The 22062-nt window shown below is 41.9% G+C and overlaps 1 protein-coding gene across 5 annotated transcripts in view; it reads right to left on the bottom strand.

Annotated features, from left to right (window-relative positions):
* The window catches only part of SMAD9 (SMAD family member 9), a 58790-nt gene that overhangs the window by 7101 nt on the left and 29627 nt on the right, over positions 1-22062 (bottom strand). For 3 of the 5 annotated variants that reach the window (XM_082435704.1, XM_082435706.1, XM_082435705.1), the window contains exons 2-4: positions 15405-16070; positions 9579-9836; positions 5725-5946 (exon numbers count right to left, since the gene is read on the bottom strand). In XM_082435704.1, coding sequence (XP_082291830.1) covers positions 5725-5946; positions 9579-9836; positions 15405-15846 — 922 coding nt within the window. In that variant the 5' untranslated portion in view covers positions 15847-16070. The remainder of the gene's footprint in view (positions 1-5724; positions 5947-9578; positions 9837-15404; positions 16071-22062) is intronic. The other 2 variants (XM_082435707.1, XM_082435708.1) reach the window with 2 other exon arrangements.

Below are 22062 nucleotides of genomic sequence, written 5' to 3'. Positions count from 1 at the left end.
CCCAGGACAGTGCCTGCAGCTGTGCACTGCACAAACCCAGGGTGTGCCTCAGTCTTCCGAGATTTGTACAGTTATTAGAAGACTCCTCCAGCAGATGGCAGAAACTTCTCTTGAGAAATGGGTTCCTTCCAGTTCACACAAAGCCACTTCTGGGCTGGTAGCAAAATCAGTCCCCTAAAGCTATACTTGAAGACTTTAAGTCTCTCTGGACAATATGATGAACAAGCAGCTTTGGTCCCAACTGACCTACGCTGAATGCCCACTGTGCACTCGCACACTCGGCAACTCTGCCAGGGTGGGTGAACCGTGATGCTTTCTCTCTCACCACTACTTCAGTGACCCCAGCATGCCTGGACATGCCCGGTCCCACCCCATCTTCACAGGAGCAACAAGACCCACTAGAGGAAATTTATAAAATACAGAGATGCAAAGAATAAAGATCGGCCACAAATCCACAGCCCAGAAATATTCAAAGCTAATATGTGTCATATACCTTTCAGTCTTTTATGTACACATTTTAAACAAAATTAGGATCATCCTCTACAGGATCTTTTATAACCTTTTTTCACGTATTAAAATAGTGTGAACATTTTCTCATGATATGAAGTATTCTGCAATGCCCTGTGTAATAACTGCAACAGTATGATATTCTGTGTTAAAATTTTTTAGGATTTGCTTTTTCAGGGATGAGAAACCTTATACACATTCAAAGGCAGAATGGAAAGGACATTTTGAGACTGGGAAACTAAATCCATTGAGAAAGAAGCAATCCAAAAATCACCCTGAGGACTTCCCTGGTGGCGCAGTGCTTAAGAATCCGCCTGCCAATGCAGGGGACACGGGTTCGAGCCCTGGTCTGGGAAGATCCCACATGCCGTGGAGCAACTAAGCCCGTGTGCCACAACTACTGAGCCTGCGCTCTAGAGCCCGTGAGCCACAACTACTGAAGCCCACGCGCTTAGAGCCCATGCTTGGCAAGAAAGAGAAACCACCACAATGAGAAGCCCGTGCACCACAACGTAGAGTAGCCCCCGCTCGCCGCAACTAGAGAAAGCCCACGCACAGCAAGGAAGACCCAACGCAGCCAAAAATAAATAAATTTATACATAAAAAAAAAATCACCCTGAGATGCAGACCCTCCTTCTAAGGAACTGACAAACCAAACCCTTGCCTCAGGATAATTCCTTTCATAAAACATGGAAGCATTACTAGGATTCTACAGAACAAGCTGAGATGTGCAAGAAAATAAAGATTCATTAAAAGGTGAAAAACTAATTCCAAGAGCAATTCAGTGATTTGGAATCTATGATAATTATGTTCAGGGAAGGTCTCGGTTTGCCTCGGTAAGTTCAATCCCTGGGGCTAATGCCTCAGGAATTATCATAATTACCCACTCCTTCTCCCATGAGAGGAAGAACAGCCAGCAGCCAGGACACACGCAGCATGTCTGCAGCTGCAAAGGAGAAACCTGCCCGTCCTACTCCAAGTGTCCTTTCACACCAAGAACCCGGCACAGGCTCATTACGAGGGTCAATGGCTCTGACTTCAGTTACAGCACAAATCATAGGTGCTCAGAAATGACAGTGCCATTGATTAGGATTATATTAAGTTGTGCATTTCTAAGAAATATAATCCAACCTCAATGACCTTAAGAGCAGCACATGTATGTCCATGCAGTCCGTTCAAAACTGCGGTTTTCCTCATTATTTGGAAATCGGGGCCATCCTAAAAGCCACTCTAAAAAAGCAGGCACATATTATACTCCAGTGATCCAAGTTGGCTATTACATCACTCCCAAAACATCAGGAAATAACCTTCACTTTATTTTGCGCAGTCACAGATAGGTATGATATGTCAGCAGTTCTTCATCTTTTTTTCTGCAAAGATCCTTATAATCCTCCGATGGAGCTCTGTGTAACTCAGTGAGGTACTCCTTTTCTAGAATATTCTTGTGGGGAAAACACAAAATCTTCTCTGATTTACATTTTTAAAGTAAATCATTGTAAAATTTCATCACTTTAGTACTATGAGGGCCTTATTTCAAGATCTCAGAGGTGATTCTGACATATCATGCCTGCAGCATATGATAAGTATTTTCATTCCATATCGAAAGACTCAATTCCTCAAGCGCTGAACTAAGAGGGGTGCCGAGATGAAAAAGCAGGAGGGTCCCTCCCCTCCAGCAGAAGGGAGCAACTGGACCTTACAGACAGAGCCATGGGTGCAAACCCACATCACTCGTGGGACCATGGGTACGCTGCTGAATTCTCTGAGCTTCCATTGCCTCATCCATAAAATGGGACTAAGAAATCCTAACTTGTAGGGTGACAATAAAAATAACATGAGTAAGAGTCTGCCAGGGTGCCTCAAACACATTAGGGAAAATCAGTGGGGGCAGCTATCAGTCATTTGAAAGAGTTCAAGTGGTCTGCCTGGTTTTCAAGGAAGAATATGGACAGACTTCATGTAGAATGCACTCTTCCAGGTTCTTTGAAGTCCTGCCTCTGATACTGAAGCAGCAGCTCCTGGCTATTCTAGTGCTAACTAGCCTACGGCTTTTTAAAGCACTTGGCTAGAGAGGTCAAAGCAATAGGTTTGTTACTGTTGTAAGGATACAAATAAAGGCTTGGTACCAAGCCTGCTGCCTCACAGTGCATTGCATTAGATGGAAAGCAGGATGAAAGAGCACGGGTGAGTCAGCATAAACCATCACCGCCACACAAAACAACTCAAAGTACATGCCCTGCTGACCGGTGGTGGCATGAACTTCCTTTAGAGGACCAGCCATCTTCCCTAACTTAAGTGGCAAGGAACACAAACCGGAAGTGACCTCAAAGCAACTGATAACTACTGAGGGGAGAAATGGCCCATCATTAACCATAATAAAAAGATTTTTTTTGTAGATACCTTCCACCCTTGCCCCACCCCCCACCCCCCTACAGTCTCATCTCGATATAACAGCCAGGGGATCCTTTTGAAGTGAAAACTCAGATCTATAAACTCCAACTTAACTCCATCTTCCTATGTCACACAGGCAAAGTTAAAGCACTCTACATGGCTTCTAGGCCCTGAGACCGGGTCCTGTCCCCGCTTCTTCTATGACTTCCTCACTCCCTTGCTCACTCTGTTCCGTTCACTTTGGCGTCCCTGCTATTCCTCACTATGCCAGGCAGGCTTCAGGGCCTTTGTACCTGCTGTTTCCCTTTGCTTGGAAAGCTTTCCCCACTGGTACCCACACTGTCGATTCCCTCTTTAGCTCTCGGCTTAGATGTCACCTCCTTAGGAAGCCTGCCCTGGCTACCCTCCCCATTCCCTTTCCCTCCTTTGTTTTTCTCTGGACAATTATCATTTGACGTGTGTGTGTGTGTGTGCGCGTGTATTATTTCTTGTTTGTCTTTCCTTAGTTGTAGGTAATCCACGAAGCCAGGGATTTTTGTTTTGTCTTGTTTGTTTCCCATTGCTGCATCCCTAGTGGCAGAACCATCTGGCTAAGATTAAATGCTCAATAAATATTTGCGAGATGAATGCATAGCTGTGAAGTCTGAGTGCCTCTAGTAACTAACTCCACAGAACACGTTAACTTGTTCACTAACCTCAAGGTGCATCTGGCTGCAAACTTACTCAGGCTGGTGCTCCAGGAAGCCATGCAGCTCAGAACCAGAAAATCCACGGGGGCCCCTGAGAGAGAGCCCCCTGACCTCACAGAAAACCAATAGCTCTGCTTTGAAATATTCCATGCCATGCTTTATGGCATGGCTTGTAGCCCCTTAAAAAATTATCTTTTCACATTAGGACAATTCCAAAGCAGCTTTCTGAGAAAATTGTGCCTTGGGGACCATGTTGAGGGTGGAGTGCCCTTCCATCCAGGTGAGCATTTCCTAGGCTTGCTGGTTTTTGTAACAGGTCATCAGTCCTGGCTCTTGCTCCTATGTTTTTTTTTTAACCCTGTGGATTATCTCTCAATTACTAACATGACACCAACCCTGTACATCTGTCCATCCACATCAGCAGCACCTTGAACAAACTACTTGCAGAAAGTTTCCCAGAAGGTATTTAACAGTCCTTGCATATTTTAATTCTATTTTTAGATCAAGTGGCATAAGTAGAAGTCTAATATGCAGACCAATCTGTAAAGCCCTATAGCAAACAGCTCTACAACATTACGTTTTAACGTTCTACCTTTAGATTTCACGTGAAGATTCTTATAAAAATCATTTAAAAGTAAAACCATACCTGAGATATTTAAGATTTCAGTCAAAATATTACTTCCTTTGAGGAATGACTATGTTTCCTCCTTTGGGATAAAAGTTACATTACAGATTAAGTTTCCTTTTTCTGACCTCCAGAGGAAAAGTTTAATCACAATCACAATGGTTACAATTACAATGGTAACTCTTGGAGATGACATACGTGTATTCTTCTCTCCCACTCACCCCCAGGCTCCTGATTTTCTATTTTTCATTTATCATTTCACTGTAAAGGTTTCTTGTAAGCCACCTCAAAGCTACTATGGAAAGATACAGGATAAAATAAACAGAAAGTAACTTTTGCCATTAAGAGTCAACGTGAGTGAAGGAACTCAGCCTGCCTCTAGTCAGTGGTCTGTAGGTTTACAACAGGAGACATTTAGGAGGTACGTTAGGAAGAATACAGGAAGCATCATAAGTGAAATATTGAATCTCCCTTGGAAATTTGAAATAAAAGGCTCGTGGCTACTTCCCAAGGTGGTATAAGTGCTAGACGGGGAGAGAAAAGATCAAATGACTCTGAAGGTTCTTTACACCTGTGATTCCAGAGTATAACAGTGGACAACCAGGCACCATTCAGACACTGCCAACTATTCGAATAGAAAAGAAAAGAACTTAAAATCCTCAACGAGGCCTCATGCTCAGCTGGGATTGGTCATGCCAATGAGACAGGCTCCAAAAGCATCACAGCCAGACCCCAGTGAGGCCTGTGCTTATTCCGCTGTTGTAACAATGCCTGGACACAGGAGAACCCCAATCCCCTACCAAAGGCTTCCTGACATTAATAAGTCAACGATTTTTTAAACTGCCTAGCTTCTCAGTCTCTAAAGGTAACTTCACCTGATATAAATAATCATCCAGCCAGAACTCCTCTTCTTCAGAAGTTATCCTATTTAGCATTTCAGGCAATTCAAAAATAATTCAAAATACTTCTCTTCAATAATACCATCCTGGGACTTCCCTGGCGGTCCAGTGGTGGTAAAGAATCTGCCTTCCAATGCAGGGGATGCAGGTTCGATCCCTGGTCGGGGAACTAAGATCCCACATGCCATGGGGCAACTAAGCCTGCGTGCCACAACTACAGAGCCCACATGCCCTGGAGCCTGCATGCCACAATTAGAAAAAACCCGCATGCCACAGCTAGAGAGAAGCCAGCACGCCGCAACTAAGACCTGACGCAGCCAAATAAATAAATGAATAAAAATAATAATTTCATCCTGTTTTCATATTTATCATCTTGTTCGTCTTCCTAATACCCACCCTACGCCACCCCCCAGAAGATGCTGTGCCGACCTCAGAGGTAGAGACACTAAGGTTACAAAACCTCCCATGCTTTTCCCAACAATATCCCCAGAACAGTCTCCCAGATCCCAGCCCTGGGATCATCCCACTAGGCCATGCAGCCAATCCATGGCTTATTTCTATTTTCACGTTTTAGCTCAGAAGAATATAGGAAGGAACTACATGTTGCTTTTACCCTTTCCTATGTGTCTTCTGGTATTTTCTATCGTTGAGTTTCTGTTTACATTAGAAAGAAGTCCGAGACAGAATCTGTTCCTGTTATTTGAAGGGTCTGTGAATCCATCAATAAGCACACTTCGGGAGGAAGCCTGGAACGTCTCCCCAACACGGTTGTTCAGTTCATAGTAGGCGACTGAGCACCAGTGCTGTGGCTCCTCGTAGCAAACCGGCCGAAAATCTGAAAGAAAACGGACCAGACAGGACATCACTACTGCCACGCTCGTGCCTCCCAGCTCACGACTCCACCAGGAAACTGTGGTTATCGCTGTTCACCAGAAAGTTGGCTGCAAGACCCAGCAGGCTGCTGTGTGATCTTTACAAACCTGCCTCTCTCACGGAAGCTGTTGGCAGGTAGCTCATCTGGTCCACGTACCTGTGCACAGGGGCCACCGCCCTCGTGATTCTCCCATGGTTGGAGGCTTTGTAAACATGTTTACTAGAATTGAGGGGCCAGGCAACAGCGATGTGAGTGGATCCATGTAAACTTCATCCCCCCTAAAGGAAACACAGCTAAAAGGAAGCTGCCAGGTCACCTCATCTTTACAGATGACAGCATCTTACTGTTGCAGTGCCAAACTGAATCCCCATGGCAAAGAGTATCCTTTTCTAACGACCTAAAGCTGAAAAAAATTTGTTCGAATATGTAAAAATCAAACCAAAAACACTGCATAGGATTTTATTTAAGAAAGAAAAAACAATGTCCACATGGACTCACATTCTCCTTTGTGTACATATGGGATAATTATGGCATAAAAGTATTTTAAAGGGAGAGGTCTATTTCATTAGGAAATCCATGAATGTTATGTTTTCACCCCAAATTTTTCCAAGTTAAGTTGCCACTAACCCAAATTTGGAGGTTTTTTTTTTCTTCGCCACTCACATTCTTTCTCTGCCTTTCTATTGATTATAGTATCTTTCTTTTCTTTGAATATTCTAGTAATTCTTGTGTCTAGAGTGTGTTCCTATACGCACTAAAATATGAACTTACGAAACAGATAAATTAGGGGGTTATTATGTGATTTCCAAATGGACCTTCACTTATGAAAGAATTCCCTCTGAGATACTTTAGATAGTAAAGCCCTTTGACCTTCCCTGCTCGGTGTGGTTCCTGGAACTGCAGCCACTGCATCACCTGGGAGCTTGTTAGGAATGCAGATTCTTGAAAAGCATCCCAGATCTGGGGAATCAAAATCTGCATTTATACAAGATCGCCATGTGGTCTGTATGAACATTAAAGTTGAGCAATATTTATCTAGCCTATTGCAGGACACAAATAAAATTATGTAAAAACTATATACATATTTTGAAGTGCACTCCTCTAAGCCAAATGAGAGACATTACTATAAACCTACTCTAGTAAAGAAACACAAATGGGACAAAATTACTAACTTCTTAAATACCTAATTCCATACTAAAACATCCAGAACTACAGACTTCTAAATGTTCAGTTAAAATTTAAAATTTACTTGTTCTACTAACCAGGATAACCCACAAAACATTCACTCTATGGGACTGAGGAATGCCAAAGTCAAAATGCGAAACCACGCTATCTGCCCCTGAAAACACTTATGAAACAGCAGGCCGGCACGTTTTGTTTTCTTTTGCTTTTTTCTTTGTTTTCCAGAAGGGAGGTGGTAATAGGAAGTACTCTTGGAAAACAGCTACATTTGGCTGTTCATCTGCCAGGTGACCTCTGTTCGGCACTGACAGTACTAAGTGACTCTCAGCTGTGGCATTTACAGGTCAGGCATTCTGGGTCCCTGGGGCTTTGGCGGCATGATAAGGCGGGGGTGGTGTGTCAACTAAAAGAAAGCAGTAAAACAAAGGAACATCAGACTGATAGACTACACAAGGACAGCTTGAGTCAACCCTTTCTGCCGCTAAACTCCTGGCTTTGGTGGAGAGTGTCACTGCTACAGAGAGACCACTAATGTAAGGGGGCCATTCTACGGTGACACTGGGACAGTCCTCCAGGAGAAACTGGTGGTCCTGAGCCCCTCACTAGAGGGTTGATTCGCTGTCCCTCTGACTTATGAGTTATTATTGGGTTCAAATGACTTGATGATGAGATCTTCAAATCTAGGAGCTATTCTCCTAGCTTTTCTCTATAGTCTGTTATCTGGCTTTCAAAACAGAGAACGCTAAACCTCCTTTGAAGTTAATTTAATTTTCAGTTCCTCTGGTGCCATGGATTGTACAATGGCCAAAGGGAAACTCTGACTCAACACAGTTCAAAATACGGCCCCCAAAACACAGAATGGCTGAAACCTGATTATAAGCTTGTGCCCAAGGCATGCTGAGAAGGGCTCTTCTCCCCAAATATCAGTTTTATGATCAGATGATCATAATTAGGCAAATGGTATGCATTCAGTAGATAACATGTTATCAGAAATTAATTCAAAACAATAAAAACTCCTGAGGCAGAGAGAAAACTCTTTATCGAGGACCTCAGAAGAAATGATTCCTTCTGTCTACATTCCTAATGTCGGTTCAGAATGGTCTTGTTATGTTAGCAGTGGAGTTCAACGGCATTAACTCCACTGCCTTTGTTGAACTGAATCGTCCATCCAAGTAGTTCTCACACTTAAGTGGGCATAAAAATCACCAGTGGAACCTGTTAAAATGCAGATTTCTGGGCCCACCCCCCGAAATTGTGAGTCAATAGATCAGTGGCTGGATGCAGCCATGCAGGTTTTAACAGGCATTGCTGATGATTCTAATGCACGTGGTCCACGGACCACACCGCAGTGCCAGTGATAAGGCATTTCCCTAAGAGAAAATGAACTGTGACCCTGGTGCAAAAGTTATAAAGGGGGCTCTTTTGTAGGTCCTTGAGTCGATCTATCTACAAAATTAAGGGGCTGAACGTAGAGTTCATATGACCCATCGGTTCCATTCCTAGGTATGTACCCAAAGGAAGTAAAAGCAGGGACTCGAACAAATACTTGAACATCAATGTTCATGGCAACATTACTCACAAGAGCCAAAGGTAGAAACAACCCAAATATCCATCAACCAATGAATGGATTTTTTTTAAATGTGGTATATCCATACAATGGACTATTGTTCAGTTACAAAAATGGAGTAACTGATACTGCTACAATGTGGATGGACTGTGAAAAACACCGTGCTAAGTGAAATAAGTCAGACACAAAAAACTCCACAAATATTGTACGGTTCCATTTATATAAGGTACCTAGAATAGGCAAATCCATAGAGGCAGAAAGTAGATAAAAGCTTACCAGGGGCTAGAGGAAGAGGTAATGGGGACCTACTGCTTAACAGGCACAGAGTTTCTGTTTGGGGTGATGAAAAAATTTTGGAAAGAGATCGTGGTGATGGTTGCACAACAGTGTGAATGTACTTAATGCCACTGGATTGTACAGGGATAAATTGGAAGATTGGGATTGACATATACACACTACTATATATAAAATAGGTAACTAACAGGGACCTCCTGTATAGCACAGGGAGTGTTACTCCATACTCTGTAATGGCCTATATGGAAAAAGAATCTAAAAAAAGAGTTGATATATGTACATCTATAACTGTTTCACTTTGCTGTACACCTGAAACTAACACAACATTGTAAATCAATTATACCCCAATAAAAATTAAAAAAAGAAAGAAAGAAATTGATAACTGCTCCAAAATGGGTAGAGTCCCGATCAGGTTAGAGGGTGGGCAGGGTCCAACGGTCCGCAGGAAACTGCTGTGTGAGCTGCAAGTGGCAGCGCTGCTTTTTACGATGGCCCCGCCTACACAACCGTGTTGGGTACTGTATCCCGGGAGACCGCGGCTTTCACTGACCTGAGTGCTGGAAGGGGCTCTCCGGCTCGGAAGGGCTTCCCGGGGAGTGAGGGTAGCCGGCCGTGCACGGGGACTGCGGGAACGGGGGCCCGGGCGACGGAGGGAAGGCCGGGCACGGAGGCTGCTGGAAGGAGTCGGGGTAGGTGGCGTTGTGAGGCATGAGCGGCTCGCTGTGCAGGGACGCGCTGCGGAACTTGGCCAGGAGGCTCAGCTGCGGGTTGTACTCGCTGTGTCTGGGCACAAGCACGGGAGGCAGAACTGGGGGGAGGAAGGAACCGGTGCGTTAGAACCTCGGCTCATCCGCCCAAAGGAGAGTGGACGCGGGTTGCTTTTCGTCTGTCCATTTCTGGGTGATAAGCTCCTGTTTTTCCTTTGGGAACCACCTGCCCACCATTCTGTGTGCTCATCGTGACACTGTCCACGAAGGTCCCATCTCCTCCTCAAAAGAGAGCTTGGGAATCAAGCTGAAGCAATGGTTTCTCTCCTCGCAGCCAATTAACGAGAAGTTTAGCAGAGAATCGTTCTGATGTCAGTGCTCTAAAAATTGCCTACTCGTTCCCATCGCAGAAATGACCAGAGCTGCCCTAATTACCTGGCCTTCTGGAGGCCTGACTGTTCACTGCTTCCTTTGATTTTGCCAATAAAGTGTTTTTTTGTGTGTTTTTTTTTAATGCAAAATCGCTTTCTGTTGCTCACAATGAAACCCCAAGTCATGCCCAGAATATTTTTACTTCAGAAACCACGGCGAATTACTTACTTAGATGACCAGCCTAAATTTTTAGGCTCCGTACTGCTGGTTAAGTAAAAACATTCTACTTGCCTTTAGCAGAAAGATTTAAAGGTAACTAAAAGTTATAAAGTAAAAGATAAACAGTGAGTAGTAACAAAAGTGAATAAGTAGAAGATAAGCAGTAACAGAGAACTTATAAATAAAGTCTGTTCATTTTAGTATGTTTCCTTCTGGGTTCCATACTTTAAAAAGGACATTTCCCTCCTGATTCTATACAACAACAGGAACAGATGCAATTCTCAAGGGCAAGCATTGTCCAGGCATTCCTAGCTCCTACTGACTTCTAAAGTGTCCCAAGGCTTGGCAGAAAGAAGCTATTCCATGAAGTATTGTTGAGGGGTGACCTGGTACCAACATAAGTTCTAGAAAGAGAAGCAGGGAAAACAGAGGCACGAAGTGATCAAAGAAATAATAGGTTAAAACGACTCGGAGCTAAAGAAGGATCTATGTCATCAGATTGAAAAGAGCCACAGAGTATACAGTCTAATTAATGAAAAAAGATCCAGACCTAGTCATACCATCTTGAATTTCAAACATCTAAGGACAAACTGAATATTCTAAAAGCTCCCAGAAGATCACCTCAAAGTCACCTACAAGGACATGAGAAACTGATTTATTACTTCCCATCACCAATGCTGGACAGTAGAAGGCAATGGACCAATGCTCTTCTAAGGGGGAATAATTCTTACCCCCAAATCCCACAATGGAAACTAATAGAATAGCCAAAAGAATAATATAATTAATATTATATTAACTTATATAATAAAATAGAAACCAAAATATAGATTGAGAAGAGGAAGAAAGGAAAAAGGTAATATAAATTAGCTAAATCTTCACCTTTTATGTTAGAGTCAATGAAATTAGCTAAAAGTGATAAATTTGAAAAACAGATGTATAAGCATATTATCTAGAGTTATCTTCATATTTTTTTAGTAATAATGGAGAGAACTAGCAAAAGAACCAAGCAAGAATGATTAAAAGAGGTTGCTTCTGGAAATGGCTGAGGTAGCACTTGTTTCAAATCACACTATGGATTTGTTATCACATGCAAGTATCAATAAAAACTTTCATAGAAAGTAAATGTTTTGGAGTAAACAGACAACAGTTACAATACAATAACAATAACATCCATCACGAAGTCCACCATTTACCCACTATCATACATTTACCTCTTCTTAACAAGCAATAATTTTCAGTTCTATAGGTAGAATATAAACTCCAACAGGTCAGATGAAAAGTTTTAAGCTAAACCACTACAGAGATGAGGGTGGCAGAGAAACAATGACTTCTTCCTCCTTCAAAAGCCAGCATTTGTATATGCCTTATGACATGATAGAACAAATACTCAACATCACCGTGCAAAAATGACCTGGATGATAAGCCATTCAATTTCCTTTTATGTAATCCATGAATATACAGGCATACAAAAATGCCTTGCCTCATGAATACTCTGAAAGTGAGGGGCTGACATGGTAAATGACATATGACTTATTTTCCAGTGATGCTTCTTGATCACAGTGTTAACAAAGATCAAATAAACACTCATTTTTCTTTTTTGGATGAAGAATTCAGATACTCTCTGTGACTGCAGTTCTAATGTAAGATATCTACAGTGTATTCTTAACACTGATAAACAGCCTCCCTCATATCTGAATGCAGAGACTTTCACTCCACCGTGGCCTGCAGATCTGAGGCACCAAAAGAAAAGAAAGGATGCATTTTTCTTTATTGAGGCAAATATCTTGATAATGTATTTCTATCATCTGGGTAAAACCAAAGGCAGTGAAGATTTGTAAGGAAAACTGATGGTATCATCCTGGTTGTATTTTTTTTTTTGAATTTTTATAGCATTTGTATTTTAAGGAGTTAGGGCAAATACATTTTTTTTCTACTTGATAAAAAGAAAATTAGTACTTAAAAGGTTCAAAAAATATATCAATTGAGTGATTTTTTTTACATAAATAAATTATATTGATTTTCAGGATTTAACAGCTGAAAAAACCTTTTCTGCTTCCACTGGAGGCAAAACTGAACAAAATGTTAAATAGAGAGAGCAGCATTTCTAAGAAATCTGTTGTCAGCATTAGAGATCACCTATGCTACAAAGATGTCATTAAATAGAATTTGTTCAATTACCGGATTCTTGTAATTCAGCCTGACAAGCTCAGTTTACCTTAGGTTTGCTCTGATCATATTTGTAAATACTTTGACTCAAAACACAGCTGTCTTAGCCCCTTAGGGCTGCTCTAGCATAGACTGGGAAGCTTAGAAACAACAGAAATGTATTTCTCACAGTTCCAGAGGCTGGGCAGTCCAAGATAGGGGCACAGCCTGGTCAGGTTCTGGGGAGAGCCCTCTTCTGGGTTGCAGGCTGGCTTCTTCTCACTGTGTCCTCACACGGTAGGAAGGGAAAGGGGTCTCTCTGGGGCCTCTTTTATAAGGACACTAATCCCACTCATGGGGGTCTAGCCTCATGACCTAGTCATCTAAAGACCCCGCCTCTTAATACTATCACCTTGGGCGTGAGGTTCTCAACATATGAATTTTGGGGGGACACAGACATTCAATCTATGGTAATAGCTATTTCTAATTACTCAATTCTATTTCTGCATCACAACTGCTGCTTGCATATATGACCTAGTGAGCTTACAGACACTGGTATCAATGTGATGCCACCTTTTAAATACCACACTATCTAAGCATTACCCTGGGGGCAGATAATGGAAGGAGTTACTGCGTATAAGGAACTGCAGAGCAAAGCTGAGAAAAGCTTTTGTATCTTTTTCAAAAGTCATGTGGTTCTGATAGAGTGTGGGCATTTTACACGGAGGAGAAATTATACTCCTGAAATAACCTCCGGTTGCATGAAGAAAAATCATTATGAGCCCTGAAAACATTTTTGCACGGCTTCTACCAGATGCAAGCCACACAAAGTGAGGCCTGAGGACTGAGACTTTACCAGCTGCTGGGTACCAGTCTGTGGGAATACAAGTACTGAAACTGACAGTTTGTGTTTAGAAACTTTAATAGCCACTTGACAGAGTAATTTTATATCTGTTGAAATGAATAGTAAAAAATATTGAGCTTGTATTTTGTAAGTCTTCTAAAAGTTTCATCTGCCTAGTAATTCATTTGTATTGTAAAAATACTGATATTTGAGGGATTGGAAATTTTTTAAAAAACTGGTCCTTCACTACAGATAGTTTGAAAAGCACTAAAATTGATTATTTAAGTGGTTGTGTGAGTGTAAAGAAAATCAGAATTCAGCCTTCAAGGTTCCTAAAACGGGTGGTCAAAAGATGAGAGATTTCAAAGGCAAAACTTCAGTTTTATGATAATTAGGGACCCAGCAAACTTGGTGCACATTAGCATCTTCATTGTTCTCAAAATACTGACTTTAAGCACGGCCAGAAAGCTAGATGTAAAATCTGCCTTTTTCTATTAAAAGATAAAAGTTAGGAATAAAAAAAAAAAAGGTATAGCTTAAACATTACCTTAAAATCAATACAATCTTTGCCCATCCTTCATTTTGGAAACTCAAACCTAAAATATGATATGAAATCTACCTGCCATATGTAAAAACATTCACACTATCATTCCTGAAAGAACCTCACATAATATGAAAAATGAAAACATGAAATAATCCTTTAAAATTAGGGTTTCAAGTGTTCAAAAGGAAAGCCAGATACATTTTACAAGATACTTCTTAGAAGATACATTTTATAACTACATTACTCAGGAAGAGAAAAATGATTCCTTGATAAACATTTTTCATGGGATGTATTCTGAATGCTTAATATAATTCAAATCTTAGAAACAAAAGAGAAATCAAGTCATTTCTGTCATAAACTCGTTGACGACATTTTTTTAAAGTAGGCAAAGAAAGCTCAGAGAGAAGCAGGAAAGAAGAGGAGAAAGCAAAGACCTACGTGATCTAGGGGAAAGCACATCCGATTCACCAGGAATGTGGGCCTTTCTCATCACAGTCTCCCCTGTATCCGGGGTGATGTGACCGTGAGAAGCATCCACGCTCAGGCAGGTGACTTCCTTGACAACAGTTTAACAGCATGATAGTGGCATTTGGGAGCCTGAAAGGTCACCTCACTAAGACTGCTATAGGCTGGGCATGACTTAGCCAGGACGGCTGCAAGGTTAACTGAACCTGGGAGGGGGCCAGGAGGCAGGCTGGACTCCCCCCACCACCTGCCTTCCTACCTAGAACCGCCTCGTAATGGACATGGGCCAGTTCCCAGAGTGCATGTGCCAGCCCTTTGGTCTCCTGGAATGGGGCAGATGGCCAGTCAGGGAGAGGAAGCTCCCACAAAAACTGCACCCATCGAGCCATAGGAACACTCCATCCAAAGAGAAAGGTAGTCAAATTGTTACAGCCAGTGTGAAGGAACGAAGATGAACACCAGACTTCTCCAAAAGGGTGTGTGTGTGTGTGTGTGTGTGTGTGTGTGTGTGTGTGTGTGTGTGTGTGAAATATGGGTACACAGACACACACACACACACGTATGTGTGAAGAGTTTTAGGAACAACACCTTCCTATATTCAAAGCCATATTTAAGAACAGCCACCAATCTCCCCTAACCGCCACTGTTTTCAGTCTTGGAAGGATTTTCAGCAACTCTCTCACTGGCTGTTTTCAGACCCAGGTAGGAGATATCTCCACTTACTTGAGCTTGGGGAAAGTGCAGCCGGTTTAGCTCAGCACAGCTGAGTGCAGGAAAGGGGGATGGGGAGGAGGAGGCTTATTTTTTTACAGTTGATCATGTCGAGGCCGTATTAAGAGCTTTCAAGAACTGGATGATGACTCCAAAATGCATCAAAATAAAACTGCGTTTTTCAAAATCACACAAAGCTTACAGGTACACTGAAATGAAAATATCTTCTGTCTAGATTGTTCTGACTACAAAATTTGGATCAGTTCCTTCAAATCGAACCTCCCTCTCTTCTCTCCCTCTCTTGCGGTAAGGGTGTCCTTCTCCTGCCAGAGCCCCATGTTCTCCACCATCTGGGACACACCCGCTTACCTTTCACAATGAACCATGAAGGAAACCCACCTGGCGTCTCCACACGGCGGTAGTGGTAGGGGTTAATGCACACCTCTTTCTGCTTGGAGCCAAATGGGAACTCACAGCACTCCAGTGGCTTCAACTCATGGTGAGACTGGAGATCGGGCCAACGCCACACTCGGCAGTAAATGACGTGGGGCAAACCCTTGCGGTGGGACACCTGCAGCCGCCCATCCAGGGAGCGGGGAATCGTCACACACTTGCTGGGTTGCCCTGGGCAGCTGAGCGCCCTCTCCAGCTCATCCATGGCTCCTTTCTTCTTCTTTAGCTTCTTCACTAATGAGTCCACCGCCTTCTCTGCCCACTTTTCCTCTTCATCTCCTTGCTTCCAGCCGAGCAGTCTCTTCACTGCTGGGCTGGTGAAGGAGAAGAGGGAGCTGATGGGGGTGCTGGAGTGCATAAGAGGGGGACCACAGGCGTCCAGTACAAACAGGAGCTGGACCCAAGGCCCTTCACTGCCTGCAGGGCCCAAGTGAAGTGAGCAAGGACGCCTCCCGGGATGTCATAGGTACCAACTCTCCAGGGACGTCATAGGTCTTCCCTTTCTTCTGGAAGTAACTGTGACCAATGCAGGCTGGAAAGTGGGTTGACTTTCTCCTAAGCCCTGGGATGGGCTGGCCAACTCTGAAAACAAAAAATAAGACTTCAGTGAACTTAATCAGGATAATTTTCAGAAAAGGTTAAAGGTTGGATGTAAGAGGGAAAATATTCTTCAAATGTTCTAGACTTGAAAACTCTCAGTCACCTTTGACTCTTCCCTCTCCTTTATTCCCTATATCCAAGTCTTGGTAATTCTGCCTTTGAAATGTCTTTCAGATTTTGAAGGTTTCTCTCCATTTCCACATATCTGAGCCCTGCCCCATGTCACCACCCACCTTGATCACTGCAACACCTTTGAAGGAGCTCCCCTCTTCCAATTCTAATCCATGTACTACCAAATACAATTTTTAACATGCCATTTTCCTACTTGAGAAATTACAGTGGCTCCATGGTTTCCCAAGTATAAATGTCTCTGCTTGGGTTTCTAGGGTCTTTTCTCAACATGCTCATGCCTCTTCCTTTCTAATTTATAGTTTGCACAAGTGATCCATCTTCACTGTACAAAATATATATAAATGAAAAAGAAAAAAATTAGGATCTCTAATCATCTCACCACTCATATATTCTTCCAAACTACTTTATAGTATAGTGGTTCTCAAAATGTGACCCAAGGACCCCTGGGAGTCCCAGAGTCCCTTTCAGTGGGCTGTGAGGCCCTCTCTTTTTCAACTACACATCTGTGTGCGCTAGATTTTCCCCATGTACTTGACCCAAACAACAAATCACAACAGATTGTATTCAGGAGCAGATGTGAGAATCCAAGTGTCATATAGTAAACCAGGCATTAAACAGATGTGCAGAAATATAGAACAATAACACTCTTTTCACTATTTGGGGGTAAAATCTAGTTTTTTCAAAAAAAAGTTTATGTTACTATATAATGAGTTTACTGTTGTCTTTAATGAGTCAGTAAATTTGATAAACTTCTCAGTTTTAATTACTAAAATGGTAAAAAAAAAAAAAAAAAAAAAAAAAGATATGAGCCACATCAGCAAAGGTTCTTTGGAGTTCTCAATAATTCTTAAAAGTAGAAAGGGTTATGGGACTTCCCTTATGGTCCAGTGGGTAAGACTCTGCACTCCCAATGCAGGGGGCCCAGGTTTGATCCCTGGTAGGGGAACTAGATCCCACATGCATGCCACAACTAAGATCCCTTGTGCCACAACAAAGACCCAGCACAGCCTAAATAAATAAATCTTTTTTTAAAAAAATAGAAAGGGGTCATAAGACCAAAAAGTTCTAGAAGTTACACATAGTCACATACATAAACACGTACACAAAAAAGTACTGCTGTCACATTTGTTATTCTCCCTGAAAATCAGCTGAATTCTTCTTTGCCCTCTCATCCAAAGGAGACATTCTTTCCCAGTTATTCAACAGTCCCATTTAAATTTCCTGAGGTAGAACTGCATTTCCTCTTCTGTGAAATAGCTGCCTTAAACAAAACTCTCTCCTTCTTCCAGATTTTAGAAACCAGCTCCCTTGTTAATGTTTAAAGTAGCTGCTGGTAATATTTTGGAGAAAGCTGACTCATTTTAGCATCTTGGCATCAATCTAGCTCATAATCTCCAACAATAGCTCATTTAATATGAATTAAACATAATTTTCTCCTTTGCTTCCCTGGGGGGAAAGCTGCACCTTTCTCAGTACAATTACATGCACATCTTGAACAAAGGTGCTATCACAACGTCTGCTCTTGTGAAAACCATCAGGCAGCTCTGCGAAGAGGATGGTGGTTACACAAAAATTGGTGGCATTCAATAAATATGAAGCAACACATGCATCGCTTTATTCCTTGTATAGACTTTAGTTAGCACTGTATAGAGAAAGGTAAACTAGGGTGAAAAGGAGACGTTAAGGGCTCGATAGCTGTTCTTTTTCTCTTGGCAGTTTGACTTACACTCAGTTTTATTTGGAAAGGTTGATTTTGTGGCTTAACAATCATGAATTTATAAAATATAGTTAAGACACTGTGTTCGAGCTCTGTTTACTTAATCGAGACAGGCTGCATTAAAGCAATGGTTGAAGAGGGTCAGGAGCTCTAAAGAGGAGAAGTAACACGACACAGAATAATCTGAACCCCCAAAGAGCTTTGAATTCTGCTTAGTTTTACATAGGATTTGTTATTAGTAAATTGTGGCATAAATCTTTAAGCTCAGGCCAGCAGTAGAAAACAGCTATTTATAAAGATGTTCAGCAGAGTTAAACTAAATATACCCTTTAAAAAACTTTTACTCCATGAAACAAATCACAGTTCTTTAAACCAAGGTTTGCTGCTGCTGTTGTCGTTTTAACTGTGGGTTCCTATCTATTAACGGCCTGGGAAATCAACGTATTGGAACACATAGCTTTTGTAAAAATAACAAAGTAGACCATATTGCAGGGCAGCTAACAAAGAAAGAAAAGGCATTATTCTATTTAAATGTTTCATTCAGAGGTAGGTGTTCTGTGTGTGTGTGTGTGTGTGTGAGTGTGTGTTTGTGTGTGTACATGTGCATGTGTCGAGGGTCACCAAGCAAAGTTTGTTTGTTGTTGTGGGTTACAGTCAAAAAACGTTTGAAAAGCATTACCCCTAAACCATACATTTCCTCAAACCATGTCTGTGTGAGGTTCACCCTGATGAGTGACTTTCGGGGCCAATGTCCCTCCTTGTCCCCTGGGGAAATCTTAACTAGTCAAGAATCTAGGATCTGGGAACCCTGGCTCTGCAGTTTGATCTCTCTGCCACATTTCAAATCTTTATGAGCCTCACCGTGGCTCCAAAACTATGATTTTACTGCTACAAGACAGCTCCTGTCCCATAACACAGAGCCCTTGCGTTGGGGGAGGCCCCAGAGAGTCAAATTTAGAATCTCAGAGTAATAAGTCAAATTTGTAATAGTGACCACTGGATAGGGAAGGAAAAGAATACAAAATATCAAAAAGTTACAGTCTTAAGGAATTAAATTTAATATCTTGTTAAAACCTATAATGGAAAAGAATCTAGAAAATATACATAGTACATATAAAATAATATATATAGTGTGCATATATATATGTATAAGTGAATCACTTTGCTGTATACCTGAAAATAACACAATATTGTAAATCAACTATACTTTAATAAAAAATTTTACTAAAAACACAAAGTAAATTACAAATGCATATATTTAGGTCCTGTAAAAAAAGTTAAGGTTTAGTAAAGCTGACTGGGTCCACAGATGTTCAAAATATGATTCTCTACACTTGCTTGATATATTTTTTAATAGAAAAACTAAACGTAAAAAAAAAAAAAAAAAAAATCAAACTTGGAATCTCACTGACACTAAGGCTTCCGGTTCTTGTCAATGTTAATAGTTCTTATTTGTCCAGGGGTCAGGTTTAAGGTTCACAAAGGTTATCCTCCCATTCTCATTACTATAATGCTTATTATTATTATTATTATTAATTTTTCTTGGCGCATGGTTGCTTTACAACGTTGTGTTAGCCTCCACTGCACAACAAAATGAATCAGCCATGCACGTACAGATCTCCCCTCCCTTTGGGACTTCCCTCCCATTTAGGTTACCACAGTGCATTAGGTAGAGTTCCCTGTACTACACAGTATGTTCCCATCAGTTGTCTATTTTATACATAGTATCGAACATTCCTATAATGTTTTAGCCACTAGTAGAACAAAGGGTCCCTGTTTATCACCAGCCAGTTGTCACACTGACAGCGACAGTGTAGGGCCCCCACCTCGCCCAAGTTTGTTCAGTCGTGTCCACCTGGTTCAGAATGGCTTTCCATCCTCAGATAATTTAGGTTCCCGTAGACTATGTGCTCTAACCTAGCATGACGTCCTGAAAACACCACTGGCCAGGCTCACCGTAATAATTAGCACAAGCACCCCCCGGGGGGGGGTCATTGTAAAACTCACAAAAATAGGAAGGGGGGTGGTGTTACTCATGCTGGTCACTACTCCATTCCTATAAAGCACAAAGAAGAATGAAACAAAATGAACTATAAAGATGAACGTACATGGAGAATTCATACACAAAAACACGACCAGATGATTTCTACAAAATATAACAAGAGCTACGGAGGAGAGAGGCAGGAGGTGGTATAGCAGGAAGAGCCCTTGGTCCAACCTGGGGGGTTCTGGAAGGGTTCCAAAGATGATCATTGAGCTGCACTTAGAAGGATGTAAGTCACAGTTAAAAGATAAACTCACTTGGCAGATAAGGGTAATTTTCTCAAGTTTTTTGTGGTTAAATTCTCACTTTTGTAAGAAAATTGCGTATCGCTGTCATGGATCAACTGTGTGATCTCGGGCGAGTCCTGTGCTCTCTCTGGGTCCTCTCATTTCCTCCTCTGCGGATCAAGAAGGGGCTCGGTCTCACTGGGAGGGTCTGTCTGGGCGATGGGTCCATGACTCCGTGTCTGTCGTGTCACATGGGATTACACAACAATCAGGTGTCATCCCACACATGGGATTTTCTTTTTCCACTTCGAAGTGAAACCAAATGATTTATTTGTGCTAAATGAATGCAAATAACACATTCAGGATACACTTCTTTGTACGCTGCGCTTGCTTTTACTGGGCGAAACAAGCAGTCCTCAATGTTAATGTGCTACTTTCCTCTATACCTCTTTCCTGCCAAGTGATAATGTGTTTTGCAGCCATTATGCCAAGATATTCCTGTAATGTTCATTTCAAATAGTATTTTCTGATAGCATTTTGCACCTTTAAAATATTTGTTCGACCTCTATTTTAGGGGAACACAAGAATGGAAAAGGAAAATAGCTGTATTCCCTCAGCTGTTGGTGCTACGTTGCTACCCCTGGGGAGACCGAAAGTAACACCTTCACCCATGAAGCTACACCGCATGGAGCCAGGCAGAACAACTTCTTCTTTCCGAGGCTATCAAACTGGCCCTTTCATGACAAATGCCATCTACCAACACAGCACAGGGTCCACTTTTCTCTCCACCTTTTTGTTTCTTTCTAGCATTATTTTTAATCACCCCTGGCGAATAAGAGTGAAAACGTACACTTGGCGTGACTGTGTCTGCCACCACTTTCAGTGCCTTCATCAAGGCCTTGATGCGGCCAGACATCCACAAGTGTTAACGCCAGACATCCACAAACGCCATCTGTTGACCATTAGAGCTTTCCTTCTTTGGGCAGAAGGAAGAAAGCACCACGACCATGCCTTCTCCGGTTCACTCGTGGTCCACTTCACGCTCTCACAGCACAAAAACAATACTGTACTCTCTTTTTCTGGCATCTGAGTTTTACAATAAACCCTAACTGAGTGAGCAAAACAACTTCTCATTTTCAAGTTTTTTAAATAAACAGGACCACTTAAAAGAAAGCAGCACTGGCCACTTGCACACTCCACGATTTAACTGTGCATCATTCCACACTAAAATCCAATTTGCCAGGCTGGATAAAAGTCTGGGAGATATGAGCCTTTTATTTTTTAAGTTGTCCATTTAAATCCAACTCCTGTTAGCAGTTACTCAATCTTATTTCCACTTACTTGGCCTCACTGGAAGATTCAACTGGTGAATTCAATCCTGAAGAAAACATAATTCAAAAATTACTGTTTAAGATGCATACATTGGTTGTCTGCTCAGGATATGGAACCACTGAACAACCCCTCATGGGCACTGCTTCTTGGTCAATGTGGCCAAGAAAAAACTACATCACCTACCAGGCAGTGTACCCCAGTCAGCCCGGGGTGTCCATGGGTTGCAAGGGCCACTCCAGAAACATTCATGACAGAACACTGTTATTTCATTATTTGTTTTGTTTTTAAATTTTTCAACCTTATCAATTTTGACCCTCTAATCCACGGCCAGCATTAAGTATATCTCGGTATCCCCTCCATAAAACAGTTTACTATGGAAATTTAGAATTTGAACACACTTGCCAAAAGAACTTTTTTTTTTTTTTGGCTGCACCGCAGGATCCTAGTTCCCCGACCAGGGATCGAACCCAACCACTGGACTGCCAGGGAATCCCCGCCAAAAGAACATTTAACCTCCTTAAA

Source organism: Balaenoptera physalus, assembly GCF_965194825.1.
Source record: "Balaenoptera physalus genome assembly, chromosome: 18".
NCBI classification, from domain to species: Eukaryota; Metazoa; Chordata; class Mammalia; order Artiodactyla; family Balaenopteridae; genus Balaenoptera; species Balaenoptera physalus.
The sequence above is the reverse complement of the archived record's forward strand: the minus strand, read 5'-3'. Positions and strand labels throughout refer to the sequence as shown.